Source organism: Natrix helvetica (assembly GCF_964273705.1).
Source record: "Natrix helvetica genome assembly, chromosome: 6".
Taxonomy (NCBI): domain Eukaryota; kingdom Metazoa; phylum Chordata; class Lepidosauria; order Squamata; family Natricidae; genus Natrix; species Natrix helvetica.
In genome coordinates, this window is record NC_138553.1 from 14,517,615 (window position 1) to 14,540,359 (window position 22,745).

At 41.3% G+C, this 22,745-nt stretch overlaps 1 protein-coding gene across 1 annotated transcript in view; it reads right to left on the bottom strand.

Annotated features, from left to right (window-relative positions):
- CACNA1C (calcium voltage-gated channel subunit alpha1 C) overlaps positions 1-22,745 on the bottom strand; it is a 547,747-nt gene that overhangs the window by 479,464 nt on the left and 45,538 nt on the right. Inside the window, exons 2-3 of the mRNA XM_081957273.1 lie at positions 11,702-12,038; positions 6,060-6,165 (exon numbers count right to left, since the gene is read on the bottom strand). Coding sequence (XP_081813399.1) covers positions 6,060-6,165; positions 11,702-12,038 — 443 coding nt within the window. The remainder of the gene's footprint in view (positions 1-6,059; positions 6,166-11,701; positions 12,039-22,745) is intronic.

Consider the following 22,745-nt stretch of genomic DNA (forward strand, 5'->3'; position numbering starts at 1 on the left):
CATACCTATTGCTGAAGAGTAATGTGGTTTGGTATTGGCATGGTGTGTGAAACCAGCCACTTAGTTAACAAAATGGTTTTTAAAAGCAGGGCTTAAGCACATATCAGCTTCAGATTCTTAATGTGTTTAAAATACAAATCTAATTTTTAAAAGGCAAGGTATTTACTCTTACTTACACACCCTCATTGAAGACTATAATGCACGAAGCAACCAACAGCTGAGAGCACATGAATGACAGCTTTAATGACTGTCCTCTGTGCTTCCTGAATTTGTCATCGGTCAGTTTTCTGTAAAATGGATGCTGCAGCAAAAATTGAAACGTAATTCAAACAGAGATGGAAGACTGAATACTTTAAGGGAACAAGTGTTATATCAGTACATGTCCTAGATCCATACGAAATCAGACTATAAAGATTATATAACAAAATAATGATTTCTTTCGAGTACATAAACTGGTGTGAACATTAAAAAAAAGGAAGATTCTTATCACTTCATAATTCAGTTACTGGTTTTCTCAAAAAGCTCAGCTTTTTCCAACTTGTGGCCTTCAACTCGCAAAATTCCAGACTTGCACTATAGTTACCGTGTTTCTCTGAAAATAAGACAGGGTCTTATTTTCTTTTGACACCCCCCCCTGAAATAAGCTCTTGGCCTTATTTTTGGGGAGGTCTTATTATTTTTTAGGTCGAGGAGGCGGCCAGCGTGGTCACCTCATGGCTGCTGCTGTGTGGCAATATTTTCAGGGAGGGCTTATTTAGCACATGCGCTCAAAAGCCAGATTTGGCTTATTATCCGGGAAGGTCTTATTTTCAGGGAAACAGGGTTGTGTGGGGAATAACAGAATAATGAGTTTGTGGTAAAATACCTTGTTCCCCACCCTTTCGATGTATAGCAATTACACATAATTTGTAGTCAAATTATTATCTGGGGAGACCCCCGAACTACAGTACAGCTTTTGAATGAATTTCCCTGTTGTAATAACGAAGGCCCTCCAAACAAAGTCATTCAAACGTGAGGGAGAGGGAGCAGAGTTACATGCAAGCGAGGCATCCCATCAAATAAATCTCCTTTTAGAGCACAACTTCCTTGACTTTTTCTAGCTTTAAGGACACCCTCTTCTTTCTGCTCCCACTTCATTGCTAATCGTCTTCCTCTTCTATAGTGCAATTGTGGCCAATTCTCTCCCCAATGCAAAAGCCATCTGCAAATAGAATTCCGTCCCCCTCCAGATTTCAACCAATGCAGCATGTCCAACAATCATCACAGCATTCTTGGTTTTTCTAAGCTGTAAACCAGATTCCTACTTTACAGCTCAGAGATAAAAATTGCATAGGGCAGTGTTTCAGTCCCTGTGGGTCCCTTGGACTGCAAGGCGATCAAACCGGTGATCAACCCTGACTGCTCTTTAGAAGGCCAAATCCTGAAGATGAAACTCAAATGCTTTGGCCATCAAATGAGAAGGAAGGACTCCCTGTAGAAGAGCCGAATGCTGGGAAAGATGGAGGACAAAAGAAGAAGGGGACGACAGAGAATGAGGTGGCTGGACGGAGTCACAGAAGAAGTCCGTGTGAGCTTAAATGGACTCCAGAGGATGGTAGAGGACAGGAAGGCCTGGAGGAACATTGTCCGTGAGGTCGCGATGGGTCAGACACGACTTCGCAACTAACAACAAGTGTTACAGTTTGCATCAAAAAACTGTCAAAAAATTATCCGCGATTCTGACTGCAGAACTGGTTTAGGTAAGCAACTTCACCAGGTCCAGATTAATTTTGAAACTTCCCATCAGAATACAACCCAGAAATATTTCTTCTGCCATTAAGGCAGTGCTTCTCAATTATTTTCTGTCATGCCCCCCCTAGGAAGAAGAAAACATTTCGTGCCCCCCGCGCGACTGTAAATAGTATCATTTGTCTATAAAATTGTTATAAGTACACCTCTGCATAACACTGTATCCTTATTAACGTATAAGAGAATAAAAAAAGAAAGAAATGTGGATCAATTTACAACAAAGAATAGCTTTATTAACTGTAGCAGAAAAGATTTAAAGGAGCACAGGATTTAAAGGAACACAATATTAAAAAAAACTTTAACCTGCAAAACAAAAATATATAAAATAATTTGAGCTGAGCCCCCCTTTACGGAGCCTCGCGCCCCCCCTGGGGGGCCCGCCCCACTATTTGAGAAGCACTGCATTAAGGACAGATTAAGGATAGATCGTAGATTTCTAATGAAGCCTCAATTTCACAATACAATATAAAATGCCAACGGTTCTCACATTCACTCCCCACTGGTTGAGAGAGGAACCCATAAACATAACTAATGTTTGAGCATATGATTTGCAGATACAAGATTCAAACTCTGAATTTCTAGGTACAACAGGAAAAATTCTTGGATTCGCTTTAGATGGGCCGCTGTGTGGGAAAACTTCTTCCGTATTCTTATCAATGCCCATAAAATATTTTGTTCCCTATAGAATCCCATTACAGGGAGATCACGCTTACTGATCTCCTCACTTAGCAACCATTTGAAGTTATGACATGACTGAGGAAGTAATTTTATAGCCATTCATTGTATTTATGCTTCGTCTGGCATTCCCACATTCACATGACTGACATCTGGGCACTTTATAAAGAGGAGGGATTTATGATGCCTCACTTAACAATGAAAGTGAATCACTTAACGTAAGTCTATCACAGTCATGTGATATTTCACTTAGTGACGGTGGCAATGGAGTTACTGGTCCCAATTGTGATCACTAAGCCCAATTACTGGTCCCAATTGTGATCACTTTATTCTATTCTATTCTATTCTATTCTATTCCATTCCATTCCATTCCATTCCATTATCTAATTACCTATATTTACCTATATTTAGGATTACCATCCAACACAACTAAGGAAGTAGTCAAATCAATTGATATCACACTATGCATTCTTGGACCCAGTTGTGATGAAAACTGAACAGTTTGTGCCAGTAAACAGGCTTTCATCTAAGGAGCTGTGCTCGTGCGAATATAAATTTACTACATGTCCAGAAGCAAAATCTTGTCCTTTTTGTTCCTGTCTGACTGAGCATTTCCACAAGAGGGAAATCCTCTTTTTTTCCTACTGAATTGCAAGTTAATTTTTGGATGCTACTTAGATTCAAGGGAACCTTCTCCCCACATACATAAATCTACAATCTGGTGTGGAGCCACTATATTTCACCCTGTGGTTGTTGTAGAAGTGTCATATTTAGTAATTTCAGGGGGTAATTTTATTCAGTGAAACAGCTCTTCTTTCCAATTGTATTTGATTTCAATCTCTAAAGGACACAGTATTTCTGAAGCAGTTTTTTTCTGTCTCAGCCATACCTGACGTCTCGCCCAGTGCTTTCCAAAGACAAATAAAATAGTAGACGCTCAACGAATGGAGCAGAGGAATGGATGATAGCCATCTGAGAGCAGCTGTAATATACTCAACCTGAATGCCATAGAATTTGACAGGTACAGTAGGTAGACCAGAAAGAATAACCTATGGACACTTTACAACCACACAGAAATAGGGAGGGTGGGATCAGCCTCTGAAAAATATGTTACCCATGTCAAATACCTTCCTACACACGAAATGCATATTTTGTTTTAATTGATTAGTGAATTTGCAAAAAAATGTTTGTTCTTGATAAATATAAATGGTATTTTCTTCCTTCCCTTTCTCTGCAGGTTTATCCCATGTAATTGAACAGACTTTGGAAACAGACAGGGATGTATCTAGCACCACTCTTACGCTGTTTTATTTTAGTTCAGCATTTAAAACGACATTTCTGGGTTGTCAGAATTGTAGGTAGCCAACGTACACATTGTCTCAACATGAAAGGTTAATGTAAAGCAATTTTGAAAAATAAATACATAAATAAAAATCCATGCACAGCAGCATTAAGAAAAAGTAAGGATAATTTTAAAAACTAAAAGAACAATGAACACATTTTGTATCACAAAAATCCATGGGGAACCAGAATGTTTTAAGATCTGCTTAAACGTAAATAAAAAATGGCAAGCTAATTTACCCAAGGTTATAAATTCTACAGTTGCGGGGAGATGAGGTTGTGGAAATGGCACCAGAAGGAAAATGCATCCCATGTTTCTCTTAACCAAGTTTATCTTTCTTACTACCAAAAAGAAATTTGGTTAATAGAAACCAAGAATGTCAGCTAAAAGCATCTTCCAGTAGGAAGAAGTAGCCTTTCAGATATTCTGGCCCAAATCATTAGGTATCGATTATAAACAAGTGGCTGATACAACATTGTTTACAACTATAACAAACTCCAACCACCAGAAAATAGGAGGGAGGAGTATTAGGTATGTTCAACATATGGTATATATATATACACCGCTATATGATAAAATAACAGCAGCAATAACACTAAGAGATATCAAAGCAAATTCAAGCTAATTTTCTAAATTTTCCAATGCTTTTAAAAGTGTTAGAATACTTTCACAAGCAACTTCTGGACTGTTGCAGTTTACAGCTACTATATCTAGGCTGATATGTTCAAGGCAGCCACTAGAAGGCAACAGAGAGTTAGTTTTTGCTGTATCTTTGTTGCCATCTACTTGTCATATTGATTTCTGCAGCCTAGATATGATATCACTGTCAACTCGCCTTGTTATAACACATATTATAAACTTTCACATAATCGTTGTATTAAGCACATTAGTAGTGTAGTTTTCTGCAATTTCTCACAATCCGTTTAACAAATTGTTCATGATTAAGCCCACAATCACAGTCACGTTTTCAGTCTATTCAAGAAGAAATTTAGTAACTTGTTTTTCTTTCTATTTTTTTAGAGTATACGATATACGTTAGTATTAGTTGCTGTTTTATTTAGCAGATCCTATTTCCATATCATACTGATCAGTATTTGCACATGAATATTTAACATTGCTGACTTGCTGACAGAATTAAATCTGAACTGACACAATTATTCCAGTATTTTTTTATCCCGCCTTTCTAATAGTCGTCACAAAAACAATTTGATCTTACTGGGACCAAGTCACAAATAAAATTGATTCCTATGATAAGGAAATCCTTAACAGATGTTTTATAGGTTTAAAGATCTGTCATTCTTCCTGCAAGAAACTGCTTTAAAAACAGCCACAACTTTAAGTCTCTTATCTAAAATTTACTATCAAACTAGCTTTGGGGATTCTTTGTTTTTTTTTTCTTTTGCTCAGAAGAAATTACAAGTAGTCCTCAACTTACAACCATTCATTTAGTGACTGGTTGAAGTTACAACAGTGCTGGAAAAAATGGATTTAGCACTGGTCCTTGTATTCACGATGATCACACTATCCCCACAGTCACATGATCGAAAATGCAGGTGCTTGGCAACCAGCGTGTAGTTACAACAAAGGCAGTATCCCAAGGTTAGGTGATCATTTGCCCAGTGGATTTCCAAGAAGCCAAGTCAATGGGGGGGGGGGGGGGGAGTTGAATTTGCTTAACAACCACATGATGCACTTAAAAACTATGGCAAAAGAGGTTGTAAAATTTGGTTTGATTCATTTAACAACTTCCTTGTTTAGAAACAGAAATTCTGATCCCAATTGTGGCCGTAAGTTGAGGACTGTCTCTACATACTTAAAGACTGAAATGCAAATGTGTTTTCCTTCTTTTCTATAATAAGCATTGCCCACACTGCGACAGTGGCACTGCCACTGCATTTAGAGAGAAAAATTCAAGCAAAAGAAGAAAGGGGAAAAATCAATTACCATACATCAAATACACCACAAGTCGTATTGTCAAACATTTGAACTTAACACTGTTTATTAGCTAAAATGAATAATCCTCCATTGCTTGAAGAAATATAAAGAACATAGGCAATGTTCCAACCACACATACACAAAACACAAAAGTGAGGTTTAATCCAAACAATCAAACAATCCAAGACTCTACCGCCCCGAAGTCCATGCGTATATCCATGACTACGACATGGCACTTCAACCTTTCAAACGTCTTTTTTCTTGAGTTCCGAATAGGATCTTTTTTCTGCCAAAATCATAAGCATAAACCAAGACTTACCAGATTGGAGTTGGTGGCATTGGAATCGTCTTCTGGAAAGGGGATATAGATAGCTAAGGCCACACAATTGGCAAAAATAGTCAGTAAAATAATAATTTCAAATGGTCTGAGGAATGGAGTTAAGGAAGATAGTTGGTTTCTTAAATCGGAGTTTAAATCATATAAGCTAATTACGCTGGAAGGGGGGAAAAAGTTAAAAAGGATTCTGTTTAAAGAAGGCTGTTCTATTTTTTTTCTATTTTGAAAAGAAACACCTGCCTTTAAAGTGCTTTTTCACCTTCCCAGCCAAATTTCTTCTTAATATGTCAAAAGCACAGTCAGCCAGTCGCGTGCCAGAATACACAGATTCCTTGAGCTTTTTTCTTTCTGTCTTTATTTAACCTGAAATTTATATATTTCCATCTTTGCTGTGCTGCTTTGAGCAAATTGCTTCCAACTAAATGTCTTATCTCTAACTGCATTTGCAATATAATTTCGTCCTCATCTATTATTTCAGAAAAGCAACTTTCAGAACTCTTTTTCTGCCTTCTTTTGACTTCTATGTGTTTTTCTGTGACTTATTTCTGTCAAGTTTGGAAAATATTTTTATACAAAGGAAGAATATCCAAGAAGCTCTAGGGCAGGGGTGTCAAACTCGATTGAAGGCCACATCAGGGTTGTGTTTGACCTCTGAGGGACTGGGAGATGGGGGGCATAGCTGCGGTAGGAATGGTGGAGGTAGGCGTGGCTAGAATGGGCATGGCCAGCTCAACATCTCTCATGTCAGGAGTTCCTCCCTCCCTCCCTTTCTTATTTTCTTTCTTTTCCTTCCCTCTTCCTTCTCCTTTCTTCTTCCTTCCTCTCTTTCCTTATTTTTCCTTCCTTGCTCTCTTCCCATCTTTCCTTCTTTTTCTTTTTCTTTCCCTTTCTCCTTTCCTGTCCCTTCTTGCATGCTCAAATGCAAAAAGGGAAACATTTCTCCTTTTGTTTTGTTTTTATTGTTTGGCTAGCCCTCTGCCAGCAAAAAGCTATTTTTGCTGGCAATGCTACAGGAGGCCGAAAACACGGCCTGGGGGTCCAAATGCACTCCCCAAGCTCCGTTTTTATTGGCGGAGGCACCGCGGATTGGTCCATTGCTGTTTCCAGGGTGGCCCTGTAGGCCAAAACTAAGCACCCCGCGGGCCGGATCCAGCCCATGGGCCTTGAGTTTGACATTCCTGCTCTAGGGACTTAAATAAGTTTGTGACCTTCTTCTCTGTTGTAGATCTGCTCTATCCTGTTTTTCCTTTTTGGTTGCATTTGTATGCATGATGTTAGGGAAAAGTAAGATATAGCAATGTGTCCCTAAAATATTTTACTTTGACCCATTTGCTTTTTTTGATAGTTCATAACAGAATATCTGCATTTAAGAGGAAAACCAGCCTAACTCTATCAAAATTTGATTTTGGTTTCCCCTCTCCAAATTTGTACTGTTTTTTTTTTCTGTACTTCTATATAGTAGAGATGAACAAAACGAAAGGAGCTGGCACTGCAGAAGTTCAAATATAACTTTCTTCCCTATAGCATTGTGTTTTTACACTTTAAGGTCAAATGCACGAATATAAATTGTAGTATGGCAGTTTCTGGGAACAGAACTGTATAAAGACAACATCATGTGGAAAGCAATATATCAAAGCAGGAACCTATACAGATCTGGAAATGACAGCCATTAGATGGATGCAAATACAGTACTTGATGCAGAGATTCAAAACAAGGATGATTTGATCAATTCTCCAAACTGAATTGATTATTGAATCTAATTATGTGGCTCTGCATCAATTCAAACAAGTTGAATGTTTCTGTAGATGGCCCAGAGCCGAGTCAACAATTCAGTTTTAAGCTGAGTGGACCTGAATCATTTTCCAAATTAATTTGAACCAAAACTGATTACTTTTCTGAATCAGACTGATGAATTCTTAGAATGGGAGTAACACATGTGCCCAAGTAATCAATCTATTTATTTATTTATTTATTTATTTACCATAGAGCATATGCAAAGTAAATAGGCTTCTTGCATAGGATTGTGCCATTTTTGCAAGTTAAAGATCAGACTGAAATATGGAACTGTGGAAAAGGAGGACATTCTGAACTAGAGAAAGCAAGCAATTAACATTTGGTTAATTTTGCTCCAGTTCTTTTAGATAGCTAATGCCTTGTTCGTAATTTTACATTGACCTGCATAATGACTTAATCATCCAAAATCTCTGTTCAACTGTTTCCCTTTTTTTATTAAAATAGATTATAATGCTTTTAAATTTCTCACAGGAACACATTTGAAAGGGATTAAGTAGGTTTTTTTTCTTTTTTAGTAAAAGGAAATATAAGTTAATGAATGTCCAGGACATAATTACTATACTGAGGAATTTTACTAAGTCTTGGTTTGAGAGAGAGACAGCATTTTTATATGAAGCTCATTTTTATAATTTCATAATTGTTTTACATCTGTGACACTATTTCTGCATCTATATGAAGAAGTTGGAGAAACCTACACAGGATTCTCAGAAGCATCTGGTTAGTCAATGTAGGCAGAAGGCATTAAATTAAAGATTCATGAGTTCCATTACTTTATATCCCAAATTAGTGGCAAACTACTTTTTCAGACATGCACAAGCTGAACATGATGACAGAGGCACACCATGTTTCTTCCTCCAAGGTCTGGTCATCAGAAGCACCGGGAGATTGTTCCTTTCCTAAAACGATGGTCATCTGAAGCCTTCCAGATGGGCTAGGATTATAATAACATGGTTATTGAATCCTGAATGTTTTGCCCCAACAAATCTGGAAGGCAGGAGGTTCAGGAAAAGCTATATAACAGTGATGGCTAACCTTTTTGCCATCGCTTACCAAAAGCAGGGGGAGTGCAGGGGGGTTGTGCACGGGGTATGGCCACACCCATAATTCTATGAGCGTGACACTCCCCCACGCATGTCCATGTGACTCCCACCCTCCCCCTGGTTTTGGCGCATGATGGACCCGTTTTTTCGCCCTCCGCAGGCTCCAGAGGCTTTCTAGGAGCCTAGGGAGGGCGAAAACGGCTTCCCCCGCCCCCCAGAGGCCCTCCGGAGGGCGAAAAATGCCCCTACGGGCAACCTGAAAGCCTGTCCCTGAACTTCCGATTTGGCAGTTGGGTTGTTTTTATTAAATAGTGGGCGATGAACGAGGCTGGACACAGCTGAGGTAAACTTCCTAAGATTTATTGTAACAAGCAGTAATAGTAAGTCGAGGAATACAACAGTTTTTGGCCCTCTGGTGGCATGCGAAGCACATGAGGTGTTGCCCTGTCCACTCCAGAGTGTGCCAGCTGACTTCAGCCTTCTTTTAAGACCGTTTTCCTTCCTTCAAGGAGGCCTCTGGAGCCTCCGGGGGTGGGGGTGGGGAGATGGGAGGCTGTTTTTGCCCTCCCCGAGCCCCCTAGAAAGCCTCTGGAGCCTGGGGATGGTGAAAGAGTTCACCAAAAGCGGGGGGGGGAGTGCTGGTCATGCGCATATGTACGCACATGGGGGGAGCGCGCATGCATGCTAGGGTCACACGCATAGCATTATGGGTGTGGGCACGCCCGTGCACGATCCCCCCGCACTCCCCCCATTTTTAGCAACCGATCCAAAAAAGGTTAGCCATCATGGGCTAGTCCAAGAACATAGTTCCACCCGGACTAGATGGTCTTACCCCAGTGGGGGGGAATGGTAAAGAGGATATATGGGTGTCGGGTGAAAGGTAGAGATAAAAAGGACAACCAGGGGTGGATCTGGCATGCGTGATAAGAACATGAGAGAGTATGTAGCAATATAACGGGTGCGGCCAAAGGCCTCTTAAAAAGCAAGTAGGGAGGAGTTACATTATATGGACGTGAAACGCAGGACTGTGTATTTAAGGTGGAAGGATAGAAGATTTTTTAAAAATCCTCTATTGTAAAATTGGGCATGACTCACTTAACTGGCTTGCTTAGCAACAGAAATCCCGATCCCAGTTATGGCCATAGATTAAGGACTACCTACAGATACGTAACCTGGCAAAGGATCCCATTCTCAAGATGCTTGGAGGATTCCAATTGTTTCTGGGTTGTTGTTTTTCCAGAAGAATATTCCTCTGCAGAGACTGACTTTAACTGTATTTTTCAGCCATTTCCAGATCTCATCCCTGCACTCCCTTATTTTGCAACGCACCCATCTGCTCAGCCAGCGCAAAAGCTCTTCCATTTATCAGGCCTTCGCTTGTGTGAACTGCCTAGAGATGCAGAGTTACTCAGATGCCAGGCAAATAAACAAATATCAGCTTGGCCCCCTTAAGTTAGACATCCATCATGGGATGCCACATATGGAGCGTCTCTGTCCAGGAAAGTAAGATATAAAATTAATCCAGAAGATCAAACGATAGTAGAGGGCGGGAGGAAAGAAAGAAAAAGGAGACGCTGGAGGATATCTTTGAACATTTTAGTGACAAGTCCATTTTTAAACTTCCCTAAAAAAAATTGTTTTAAATACTCCAGTAAAATGGTGAAGGCTTCTATTTATCCCTTCTACCTTGCTTAGAGCAGTGTTTCTCAACCTTGGCAACTTGAAGATGTCTGGACTTCAACTCCCAGAATTCCCCAGCCAGCTGGCTGGGGAATTCTGGGAGTTGAAGTCCGGACATCTTCAAGTTGTCAAGGTTGAGAAACACTGGCTAAGAGGCATACGACTCATCAGAAATTTAATTTCAGAGCCACCTACATTCATGTATTTCAATCAGAACCTGGTTTAATTTTAAAAAAAAAACAGATAAAGATATGGATCAATTTTTCATTGGATCAACTGGGTATTTGTAACGGGGTTTATTGTTTAGTTATAGGTAAAAATCAGGAAGAGCAGATTGTGAAGGATCACAGAAAATGTCTCTTTTGTTAGCTAGTACCTGGTCATCTCTTGTTTCCTTACCCAATCAAGACAGAAGGAATACATTTGAAGATTACTTTTAATTTTGGGGTAACCTGTTGACTGTGTGTGTGCGCGTTTGTGCACACACACGTACGTACACACACAGACAGACAGATGTTGTGTGTTGATTCAGTTATTAAATAGATGTCCACAACAGGGATATTTGTTTGTGTAATATAGTATTTTTGTTAAATATAGAGGAGGAAGTTTATAACTATTAGTGCACCTGTTATGTAAGGGAGTGGAATCTATTAGATTTCTGATGTATCTTTCAGCTTTCAGCTCAGGTGGATTTTTTTTTTCTTATGTATCATGTTAGATGTATTTTTCTTACGTTTAATGTTAGATATTTGGTGGGGTTTTTTTTCTTTTTTGGTACACTTTTTTCCCCCCTTTTCCCTTTGTTAGTCTTATCTTTTTTCTTTCTTCCTTTGTTTTGTCTTTGATGATAACGGAATAAATAGGCATTTAAAAAAAAAAAGAAATAATACAGGACTCGAGTATAAAATGATCAAGGAAGCACTCCTGTATCGTGCTATGGTTTTCATTCGTCTATAAATAGCTATTCTTGACCTTCCTAAATCTGATTGAAACCAATCCTAGCCTATTCCATCTGATCTGCGTTTCCTCCCCCTAATCTGCAAGCTTATATTTACAATTCGCAATCAACCCTAATGCAACCTGATGATTTGCCGTTTTTCACATGACTACACCAGAAAAGGATATTTCCATTCAACAATACTGATACAAGCCCTCCGGATGGGATTTTTCAATGTTAAACACAGCAGTGCCCGGGGAGGACGTGTAGCGGTCGTGGTACCCTGTTTTTTCTGTTTCCCATACTGTTGCCGTTTCCTCTGGGTGGAGCTAGCGGTGGATATGGTTGCGTTGGCAGCAGCACCCATCAACTTCGCCTGCCTGGCAGCATCGATAGCAGCCTGCCAGGAGAGGGCTGCACCCGGAGTAGGGATATGCTCAGGTGCCAGCCCTGTTGCTGCATTGGCATTCATGTTGGCATGAGCCGGACGAGGACTCACATAGTTGGAACCTAGAAGTAAGAAAAAGGAGAGATTGAAGATAAAGCTGAGAAAGACAGCACAACCAGTGGCTTAAGTTATTCCACAATTATGTCCGGCCCAATCCCAAGAATGGTATATATGGTCATTCTTCCAAGCTGAGTTCGTTATTGTTTCACGCACACAAAATGCTGCCAGAGCGACGACTTTTAACATCTGCATCTACTATATCCGTGATGGTGAACCAGGGGTGGGTTCCTGCCAGAGGTTCCACAAATCTACAGTGCTGTTTAGAACCGGTTCCAGCTACCTCCCCCCGCCCGTCTGCACATCATCAAGAGGAAGAGCGAGAGGAAGAATTCTGGGAGTTGAAGTCCACAAGTCTTAAAGCTGTCAAGTTTGAACACCCCTGGTTTTTTTTTTTCTAAAGGGTTAGGGGTGCAAGAGTCTTGTAACTTGACAGCTTTAAGACTTGCGTGCTTCAAATGCCAGAGCTTCTGAGCCAACATTTTGGTTGCTAAGCAAGAGCGTTATTAAGTGAGTTTCATCACATTTTACAAGTTGGCCACGCCCACCCAGTCACATGGCCGGCTGGCCACTCCCACAAAGCAGGCCACACCTACAGAAGAGGTTCTAAAAAAATTTGAAACCCACCACTGTGGCGAACCTATGGCACGCGTGCCAGAGGTGGCACATGGAGCCCTCTCTCTGGGTACGTGTGCCATCGCCAACTACTCTTTTAGGTTCCTTCGCATGCATGCTCACCGGACAGCTAGTCCAGCATGCATGTGCCCAATGGAACCCAGAAGAGCAGCTGGCCACTGCATGCATGTGCAACAGGCAGCTGCTCTCTTCCGGGTTCTGGCACTCCAGCGTGCGGGCGCATACATGAGCACGCAGCCGCTCCAGGTTCAGCACTCAGTGCCAAAAAGGTTAACCATCACCATACTATATACTCTGTGTACTATTAGGGAGGGACTATCTTCATCCCCTTTCTCTCACACAAAGTAACTGGGCTCAGTTGCTTCTTACTCCACTGGAATGCACCCCCTCCATCCTAGGGACCCATCTCCTCACAACATCCCCTCACAATTTTGCCACAAGGTCACAATAATACAATACAATACAATAGCAAAGTTGGAAGGAACCTTGGAGGTCTTCTAGTCCAACCCCCTGCCTAGGCAGGAAACCCTATACCGTTTCAGACAAATGGCTATCCAACATCTTCTTAAAGACTTCCAGTGTTGGGGCTTTCACAACTTCTGGAGGCAAGCTGTTCCACTGATTAATTGTTCTAACTGTCAGGAAGTTTCTCCTCAGTTCTAAGTTGCTTCTCTCCTTGATTAGTTTCCACCCATTGCTTCTTGTTCACCCATTGCTTCTTGTTCAGGTGCCTTGGAGAATAGTTTGACTCCCTCTTCTTTGTGGCAGCCCTTCAAACACTGGAATACTGCTATCATGTCTCCCCTAGTCCTTCTTTTCATTAAACTAGACATACCCAGTTCCTGCAACCGTTCTTCATATGTTTTAGTCTCCAGTCCCCTCATTTTTGTTGCTCTTCTCTGCACTCCTTCTAGAGTTTCCAGATCTTTTCTACATAGTGGTGACCAAAACAACAATTGTGCTATTTCACAACAACAAAAACGAGGATATGCAAATGAGAATATTTTTGCCCATATTACAAAAAGCTAGTCCCATTATCAAATCACACCATATGGCCAGGAAACAATGCAATTCAAAACATGTGCCTTCAATATTAAAGCAAAAGCATCCTTAAAAAGAGGCACATACCAAATTCTTAGATTTTTAATTTATTGTTATTGTATTCTTAGCCGGATGAATTGCAGGGGGAACACTTACAATTTTCTGCCTCAAATGACCTAATCGCTTGCCTGAGTTGGGCAAAGTGTATAAAACTTAATTTGAGACAGATGTTCACCATTTTCTGGTCCTCATGAGACAACTAACAAGACTTTGCTCGTGTTTGAGTCAACCACTACTCTATGCATCTTTGTGGGTTTTTGTTCAGTTTGCAGCAGTAACTTCGAAGATTTGCAGCTCCAGAACTTAATTTGTCACCCTAAGTCTTTTGTAATAAAAATGCTAGTGCTCAAAATGTCTACTTGACAGTCTAGGAAAAAGAGCCCAGATGTTGTAACAATCTGTCTCAATGCTCCAGTTTCTATATTACACATTAAAAAGTAAATTTTTGGCTGAAATCATGTAACATTATTCCTACTGAAATGACAATGGAAAAGAAAAGAAATTTAAGTGGCAAGAAAACAAATCTGTGAAACTGGACATGCAGTGAAAGTTGACAGGAAATTTCACTGCACTTTAATCACATAACTTGGCATTAAGTCACTTTTGGAGGGGCTTGTTTTTTTCCTCCCACCGAGAACTGCCTTTCATAATGATTCTGGGATTACACAAAGTACCTAAAAAGTAATCCAAATTACTTCTTTTGGAATGTATTTCCCCTCCCCCATTTTTCCAGTTTAATTTGCAATCTGGTATTTTCCGCTGTTTAATTTTCTGGCCCTAGTGAGGCTAAAGGAAGAAAGTGCAAAGGAATTAGGTTACGTTTATCTTAACAAAGAGAAGTCTTGAGAGGAGACATGATAGTAGTCTTCTAATACTTGAAAGGCTGCCAGAAGGAAGAGGGCATCAATTTAATCTGTAAATAAGAGGAATTTCCTGATAATAAGAAACAGCTCGCCTCCTGGAGTTGTGAGTACTCCATCACTGGATTCCCACCTTGGGCAGGGGTCTGGATTAGAAGATCTAATTAGAAGACCTAATTAGAAGGTCCATCCAGCCCTATGACTCTGTGATCTCCCATGCAAGTTATTAACCCAGATGCTTAACTTTTTGAGATCAGCTAATCTTCCTCACCTGGTAACTGGAAAATAATCAGAATAATTAATTTGCTTTTTGGGGGGAAGTTAAGCCAATAGACCAAGATTGATTGAAAAATAAGATAAAATTACTATTACTTGTAACTATAAATTGACTTATTATAGAGTACAGTGCTCCAGTCAAAGTGCAGAGAATTTATAAATAAATACATATGTAATTATATGTCCAAATAAAATATGGTTGACGTCTGTTTATTTCCAGTTCTTTTTCTGGGTGCAATTCAAAATGTTCTCACATTGAAAATGGAATGGGATCAGATTATCTTCTCTGTCTCTCTGTCTCTCCCTCTCTCCTCCCTCTCCATTCCCTTAAACATTGTTATCGAGTGGGACTAGGAAGTGCACACATTCCATACTGGTTCCTGCCATTTCCCCACTAATATCCCTATGTCACCATTTTCCTAGGATTCTGATAGGAGTTAAAAAACTGGATCTTCCCATTAGCATTGGGATAGGTTGAGGTTGGAGCCGAGGGATTGTGACTGTTGGTGGGTTAGAGCAAGGGTGTCAAATTCGATTTCATTGAGGGCTGCATCAGGGTTGTGTTTCACTTGGGGGGGGGTATGACCTGCTCGAGGCTCCGTTTTCAACCACAATGACCTCCTGCAGCCCATTGCCAGCAAAAACGGAGCTCAGGGAGACCCCACACAGCCCACCTGGGCTCCATTTTTACTAGCAGAAACACCGTGGGCCAGTCCTTTGCTGGTTTCAGGGCAGGCCCGCAGGCCACATCTAAACACCCCGCTGGATCTAAACACCCCGCTGGATAAGGCCCGCGGGCTTGAGTTTGACACCCCTGGGTTAGAGAATGCCACTGAGGTGACTAGGATTTGTATTTTGTACACCGATTTTATTAGCTCTCTTGGTATTGTTATTGTTAAATTAGCCATATACATAAGGTGGGTGTCCATATAAGACTTTTAAATAAATAAACTATAATTTTCTAACAGAAATATCTAGATTTCTACCATAGGCATGAACATGATTTTATGGAAATCAATTACACAAACAATTTTTTGCCTCTAGATTTGAAGACGGAAATGTACCAGTATATTGATCAAAACATCTTTAATAAACATACTGTTAGCCTTAATTGTCAAATATTCAAGAAACCTTTATCCTTAAAATATGCAGCCTTAGCTTCTCTTCAGTACTTTGCCACTGTCTTATCTGATATTTTGTGTTGGTCTAAATCTGGTAATGTTTCAGGTCTGCATGAAAAATCCCACATATCCGCTTTGAGGTCAGCTGCAGTACTATTGAGCACGTCTTAGAGCAAAGAAACGGCAGGCTTAATTTTTAAAGAGAGAAGTGTCTAGTTCAAGCTTACACAGGAGCAACTTGAATTATAATTCTATAATCAAGCAGAACAAGAAGAATTTCCAATATTATTTTCACATGCAGGTATCCCTGCTTCTCTTTTTCATTGGCGGCAGGGGGAGAGTTACTATAAAGTACTGGCGGGAGCAATGCCCTCAAGCCACTCTTGATTCTTGCAGCATTTTTGGGATGTGGTTTAATAATAATAATAATAATAATAATAATAATAATAATAATAATAATAATAATAAAATAAAAATAAAAAAATTATTAGATTTCTAGACCGCCCCCTCTCCCCGGGGCCGTCACTCCACCCCCAGCTCCACCACGCATGTGCGTGTGCCTCCCGCCAGCCAGCTGGTTTGCCTTTGCCACCTCCTTCCTAGGGCTGAGAGAGAGTGATTGGGACAAAGTCCACCAGCAAGCCGTATGTCTAAGGCCCCAAAAGTGGCAATTTTAAGACTTGTGGACTTCAATTCCCAGAATTCCCTAGCCAGCATGGTTGCTATGGGGGATTCTGGGAGTTGAAGTCCACAAGTCTTAAAATTGCCAAGTTTGGAGACCTCTGATTTAAGGCAAGACTTACTCAGGGTCTCCCTCTTTCTAGCCCAATGCTTTCAACCACTAGACCCGTGATGGCAAACCTGTGGCACAGGTGGCATGCAGAGCCCTCTCTGTGGGCATGTCAGCCGTCACTCCACCCCCAGCACCACCACGCATGTGCGTGTGCCTCCCACCAGCCAGCTGGTCTTCGGGTCTCTGCACACATGTGGGGGGGGCACATGCAGGGGACACATGCGCACATGCACAGGGGGTGGGACACATTTGCAGGAGTGCCCCCATTGCATTTGGGGAGTTTGTGCATGTCCGTGAACCTCCCCCGTGCCCCATTTTGGGCCTGGAAGGCGTCCTGAAGGAACCTGGAAGCCAGAAATTGATGTGGTGGGAGATGATGAATGCACAAGCGTGTGCCGGCATGCACAAGCATGTGCAGGGCACACACACATGTATGGGGCACACATGCATGTACGGAGCACATATGTGGGATGCCCACATTGCATTTTGGGGGCTCATGCGTGTGCATTCGCATGCACGCACGTGCACTTTGGGCACTCAGCACCAAAAAGATTAGCCATCACTGCACTAGACCAAACTGTGTCTCAGTGTTACTAATCCCCAATATACATGTGTTGCACTTCAAACCTTGAAGGAACTTGATTTGGATTCTACTGATCATTTTCATGTAGGATTATCAGTCCTATCGTAGAGTTGAAAAGACAGCAAATGGGAAAAGAAACAAAATAGAGGACTGTGAGAGTGCAACGACTCAACAGTTATTTTAAAAACAGTAGAGGAATTAGAAAAACTTTACATTTTAACTGTTTAGGACATTTCAGATCAAAACTGACTTAAATTCTCCTTCAAAAGTCTGATCCTGCATATGACCATAATACTACAGAGGAAAGTAACAGCTTCTCCCAGAATCTCATCTCTTGTGTACCTTCTACCTGCCTGCATCACCACCTGCCTGGTAAAATGTAAAATTGCAAAGGATATCTGAATTAGCACAGCAGGTTCCTTCCTTCCTTCTCACACACAATGGTGGCGTGGAAAATAACATTCTTTGTAAAGACAAAAAAAAAAACCCAAAACAGACGCATGTTTTCTGTTTTTTAAAGGCTATATGGATTTATACAACATGGTAAAATAAATGTTCCTACTGAAAAGAAACAAATTTGGTACTGGCCCTCATGAATATAGATTTTCTACTCAACAGAAATCCACGCTCAGATTAGAGAAGAGAAAAGGATATTATAGAAAAGAGATCATATGGAATGACCCTCAGCTAGGGCAACAAACAATTTTCTCAGCAGGTAACAAACCATGCATTAGAAAATCACATTTTCTACATTACAAGGTCTACCTCTATGTAAAGCAACCACCAGCCCCTAGCTGAAATGAGCTTACTCTGGAGTTCCTCTATCACCCAATTTGAATCATTGTAGAAGCTTTTGTTCAATGCTGAACCAGATCATGCCTCCAGTTGTAGCATCTTTCTAATATTTTTTATGATGAAGATAGTCTGTGGTAGGTAGTGATAAGCCTACTTAGCTATTCCATCATGCCATGTAGGAAATACATTCCATTTGTCTAAGCATTGGTTATCATTTTCACCTCAGAAAATGTGTTCTTGAGGGCTGCATGCTCAAAAGGAAGATAAAATGATGAGAAAACTCCTTTGAAGGATCCAGAGGAGTTGGGTCATTCGTCCCATGATTTCAAAAGCAACTATTAAGCCAAACAAATAGTCATTTTTCCAAGCAGATTAATCGCCGGCTTGTGAGTCAATATACAGTGGAAAAAGACCAAGGACAGGAAAGTAAATTCTGAGGAGATTAATATGTATTGAATGAAAATGAACAGAATGTCTCTTTCCCCCCCGGATGACTGTGGATTTCATCTTGTTTATCTAGAGCTGGAAGTAAACCAAAGAACGTGAATCTAAAGGAGGGCAGGAAAACTCTATACTGTGAATTGATTTCTTAAAATGGAGTAGAGGGGCCCTCTTTGATGGAAAATGCCCATATCTTGAACAGAGGCCAGCTGTAGACCAGAGTTGGGTTGCTGCCGATTCGGCCCAGATCAGGCAAACCAGTAGTTTTGGCGGCGGGAGACTCTGCCCATCCGCCTAGACATTTCTGCGCATGTGCAGAAGTGTCGTGCGAGCGCTCCCGATCCAGTAGTAAAAAAAAATAGCAACTCACCTCTGCTGTAGACAGAGATTTAATTAGATTAAATCTAATTAACCTAATCTCATCTTAACCTAGGCTAAGAGGCTGAGCTTGTCAATCAGAAAGGTCGGCGGTTGGAATCCCTAGCGCCGTGTAACGGAGTGAGCGCCCGTTATTTGTCCCAGCTTCTGCCAACCTAGCAGTTCGAAAGCACGTAAAAATGCAAGTAGAAAAATAGGGACCACCTTTGGTGGGAAGGTAACAGCGTTCCATGCGCCTTTGGCATTTAATCATGCTGGCCACATGACCACAGAAACATCTTCGGACAGCGTTGGCTCTTCGGCTTTGAAACGGAGATGAGCACCGCTCCCCTAGATTTGGGAACAACTAGCACATATGTACGAGGGGAACCTTTCCCTTTCAAAATGATTGCCAGAAAGTCGAAAAAGACTAGACAGGAAAATAAAGAGAAAAAATAACCTACAGAACATGCATCAATTTCTGTCCTCCACAATGCTCCGATTTGTCCTTTTATCAATTTAGTTGTATGACTGGACCATCGAGATTCACACTGCAGCTTCACTCCAGGCCAGCCATGGATATCAACTTCGATTTCATTGATGGTTGTATTAGGATTGTGTTTGACCTCAGGGAGGGGGGGGGCGTGACCAGCTTGACGTCACTTGTTTCAGGGGCGCCTATGGTGGCCCAAGTGCTTTGCCAGTGATCTAAGCACCCTGTGGGCCAAATCTGGCCCCCAGGCCTTGAGTTTGACACCCCTGCTCTAGGCAAAGATGCTCTAATTTAGCCTGTGCTTGTACTAAGTGCCCAAAACTCAGGGGGAAGGAGGGGAGGTTGACTGCTCTATATATTACTTGAAAAAACATAGAACATTTAAATGATATTTTATTATTTATTCATGTGGCACAAATTTGCTGCATATTAGGATGAGTTGAAATTGCTTTAATGGTTGGTCTTAGTTTACATTTGAAAAAATCAGAGTAGGTTTAAAATGTGCTTTTCAATATTATATTTGTGTTAATCACTTCTATGGTTAATTGCCAAAATTGTTCCATTTTTCTCCTCTATAGAGATCATCCCTTAATGGCTACTTTTTGAAATCTTCAAAAAATATGCACACTTCGAATAATTAACCTTGGCTTAAATTTCACCCACACTTAATTGTCTCACTACATTATCCAGTAGAGAAAACTGGTTGATTGGGGTTTAAATGTTTGATTTGCTTATATTTCCTTCCTCGCTTATTTTGCTTGTGCTTTTGCATCTGTCTGTTGCATGTGGCTACGTTCATATTTTAGTAGCATATTTCTCCTCACTATTTAGCAAAATCCAAGAAGAATATGATATAATGGGAGCCTTTGATTTGGATTTGCTCCTGAACTGCCTGGTGTAGCTTGCACCTAAGCACTCCGTAGCTGCAGGGATCCTAAATGAGTCGTATTTACTCAGGATAGCCATTGCTTCCTTTAAGAAGAATTGTAAAAGTATTTCTTATACCAAAAATGCCTTCCTTATGTTTCTTAAATTCAGCTATGGCCCTGTATCCGCGATGGCGAACCTATGGCATTTGTGCCACAGGTGCATGCAGAGCCCCAGCCATCGCCCCAGCCCAGCTCCACTGCACATGCCTGCGCACCTCCTGTCAGCCAGCTGGTCTTCAGGTCTATGCCGTGCATGCGTAGGGCACATATGTGGCAGGCATTTGCATTGCATTTTGGGGATTTGTGCACATGCACATCCCCTGTGCCTTGTTTTGGGCCTCAAAGGCCTTCTGCACCCACCTGGAAGCAAAAAAATGGGCTGGGGATGAGGTGCATGCACAGGAATGCAAGTGCATGTGCTGGGTGCGCATGCATGTGCAGGGATGCACATGGATTGTGGGGTGCTCGCATTGCATTTTGGGGTTTTTTGCGTGCACACACGCATTCACGCACATGCACACTTGGCACCAAAAAGGTTAGCCATCACTGCCATTCTTGGCTGGCCTTCAAACCTAATTCCCAATGTGTTCTTTGGGTTTCACCTGGGCCGAAGGTATTAACTTCTAACTTATTCTTTGTTGTTCCCCACTGGGCCTAATTAACAGCTCTTGATATCTGATTCATAGGTCACTTCAGACTGTTGCTCATGATCTAGCCATGATAAAGTCCAGCATTACCCAGACTGTGGTTGCAAGAATACAAGGTTATATAATCTGATCCTGCCCTGAATTCTATTTCAGTATAAAAATTATAGTACTCAATTTATGAGAAATTAGAAAGAATCTGAATCATCATCTTAATCACCATGGGACAACACTACAAATGCTAACTCAAATTCAAAATGTTGATATTCCCATGTAACCAAGAGCAATAGCACTTAGACTTATATACTACTCTATAGTGGTTTATAGCACTCTGGGTAATTTACAATGTCAGCATATTGACTCCACCAATCTAGGTCCTCATTGTATGGAAGGCTGAGTCAACCTTGAGCCCCATCAGGATCGAACTCCAGATTGTGAGCATGCAATACTGTATTCTAACCACAACTCCACCAGGGCTCCTTAATACAGGTAGTCCACTTATAACCATTTGTTTAGTAAAGTTACAATGGCACTAGAAAAAGTGACTCTTGGCAGTCACTTACAACCATCCCCACAGTCATGTGATCACAATTCAGATGTTGGTGCATGGCATGTATCTATGACAGTTTTGGTGTCCTGGGATCACGTGTGTCAGGCCTGCAAGCCATCTTTTCTTTTTGGACTTCAGGCCTGCTACACTTTTTATTATTCTACTATGCATTTTCCATTGTGGGAAAATGGGAGGGGGGATTATACGGAGTTGGGGGATATGTAGCCATAACAAAATTCTTTCTAGAAAGCCAATGTCATCCTTTGTCTCTGCACCTGGCTGGAACTGGATGGGTGGAAGCTGCCAGCGTAGCAGTGGAAGATTGGACCATGTGATGGACTTGTGGGTGAGGGGGCAGGATATTGAACTTTCAACTGGGTGGGAAAACCCGGAAGCTTTCAGATTCGGGTTTTCCCAGGTGTGCCAACATGGCTCTCTTAATAAATTGGAAATTTGAGGAATCCTTTGCCTCGGGCTCTGATTTACTTTTGGATCAGTGGTGGGTTAGGACCAGTACACCCCGGTACGGGTGTACCGATGCCTGCCGGGAGCACCAGGTACCGTTCTGGTATGGTGCTCTGGAGGGCCCGTCCACCCGTGCTCCTTACCGGTATTTGAAGTTTTCGGGGCTTCTGCGCACACGCACAGAGCGTACAGCGCCTGTGTGATGCTCCGCCAAGCAGCTGGAGCATCGTGGAGGCATCACGGAGGCGTTGCGGAACATCGCAGGCGGTAAGTACGCTGTGCACGTTCATTTGGTGGGTGCCCGGCCCTGTTGCACCGTACCAGTTGCAATGGGATCCAGAACCCACCACTGTTTTGGATAGCTATTTGGAACCCCGACAATGTGATCACCTCTGACCAGCAAAGTCAATAAGGAAGCCAGATTCACTTAACAAACGTGTTACTAATTTAACAATGCAGTGATTTACATAAGAACTTGGCAAGAAAAATTGTAAAATGGCGTAAAATTCATTTAACAACCATGTTGTTTAGCAACATACATTTTGGATTCAATTGTGATTATAAGTTGAGGACTACCTGTATACGTGTGGTATATGTCCCACAGAGTTCAGTAAGGGAAATACTGTGAAGCCTTCACCATGTTGTGTCCTATTCCCTTGTTAACTCCA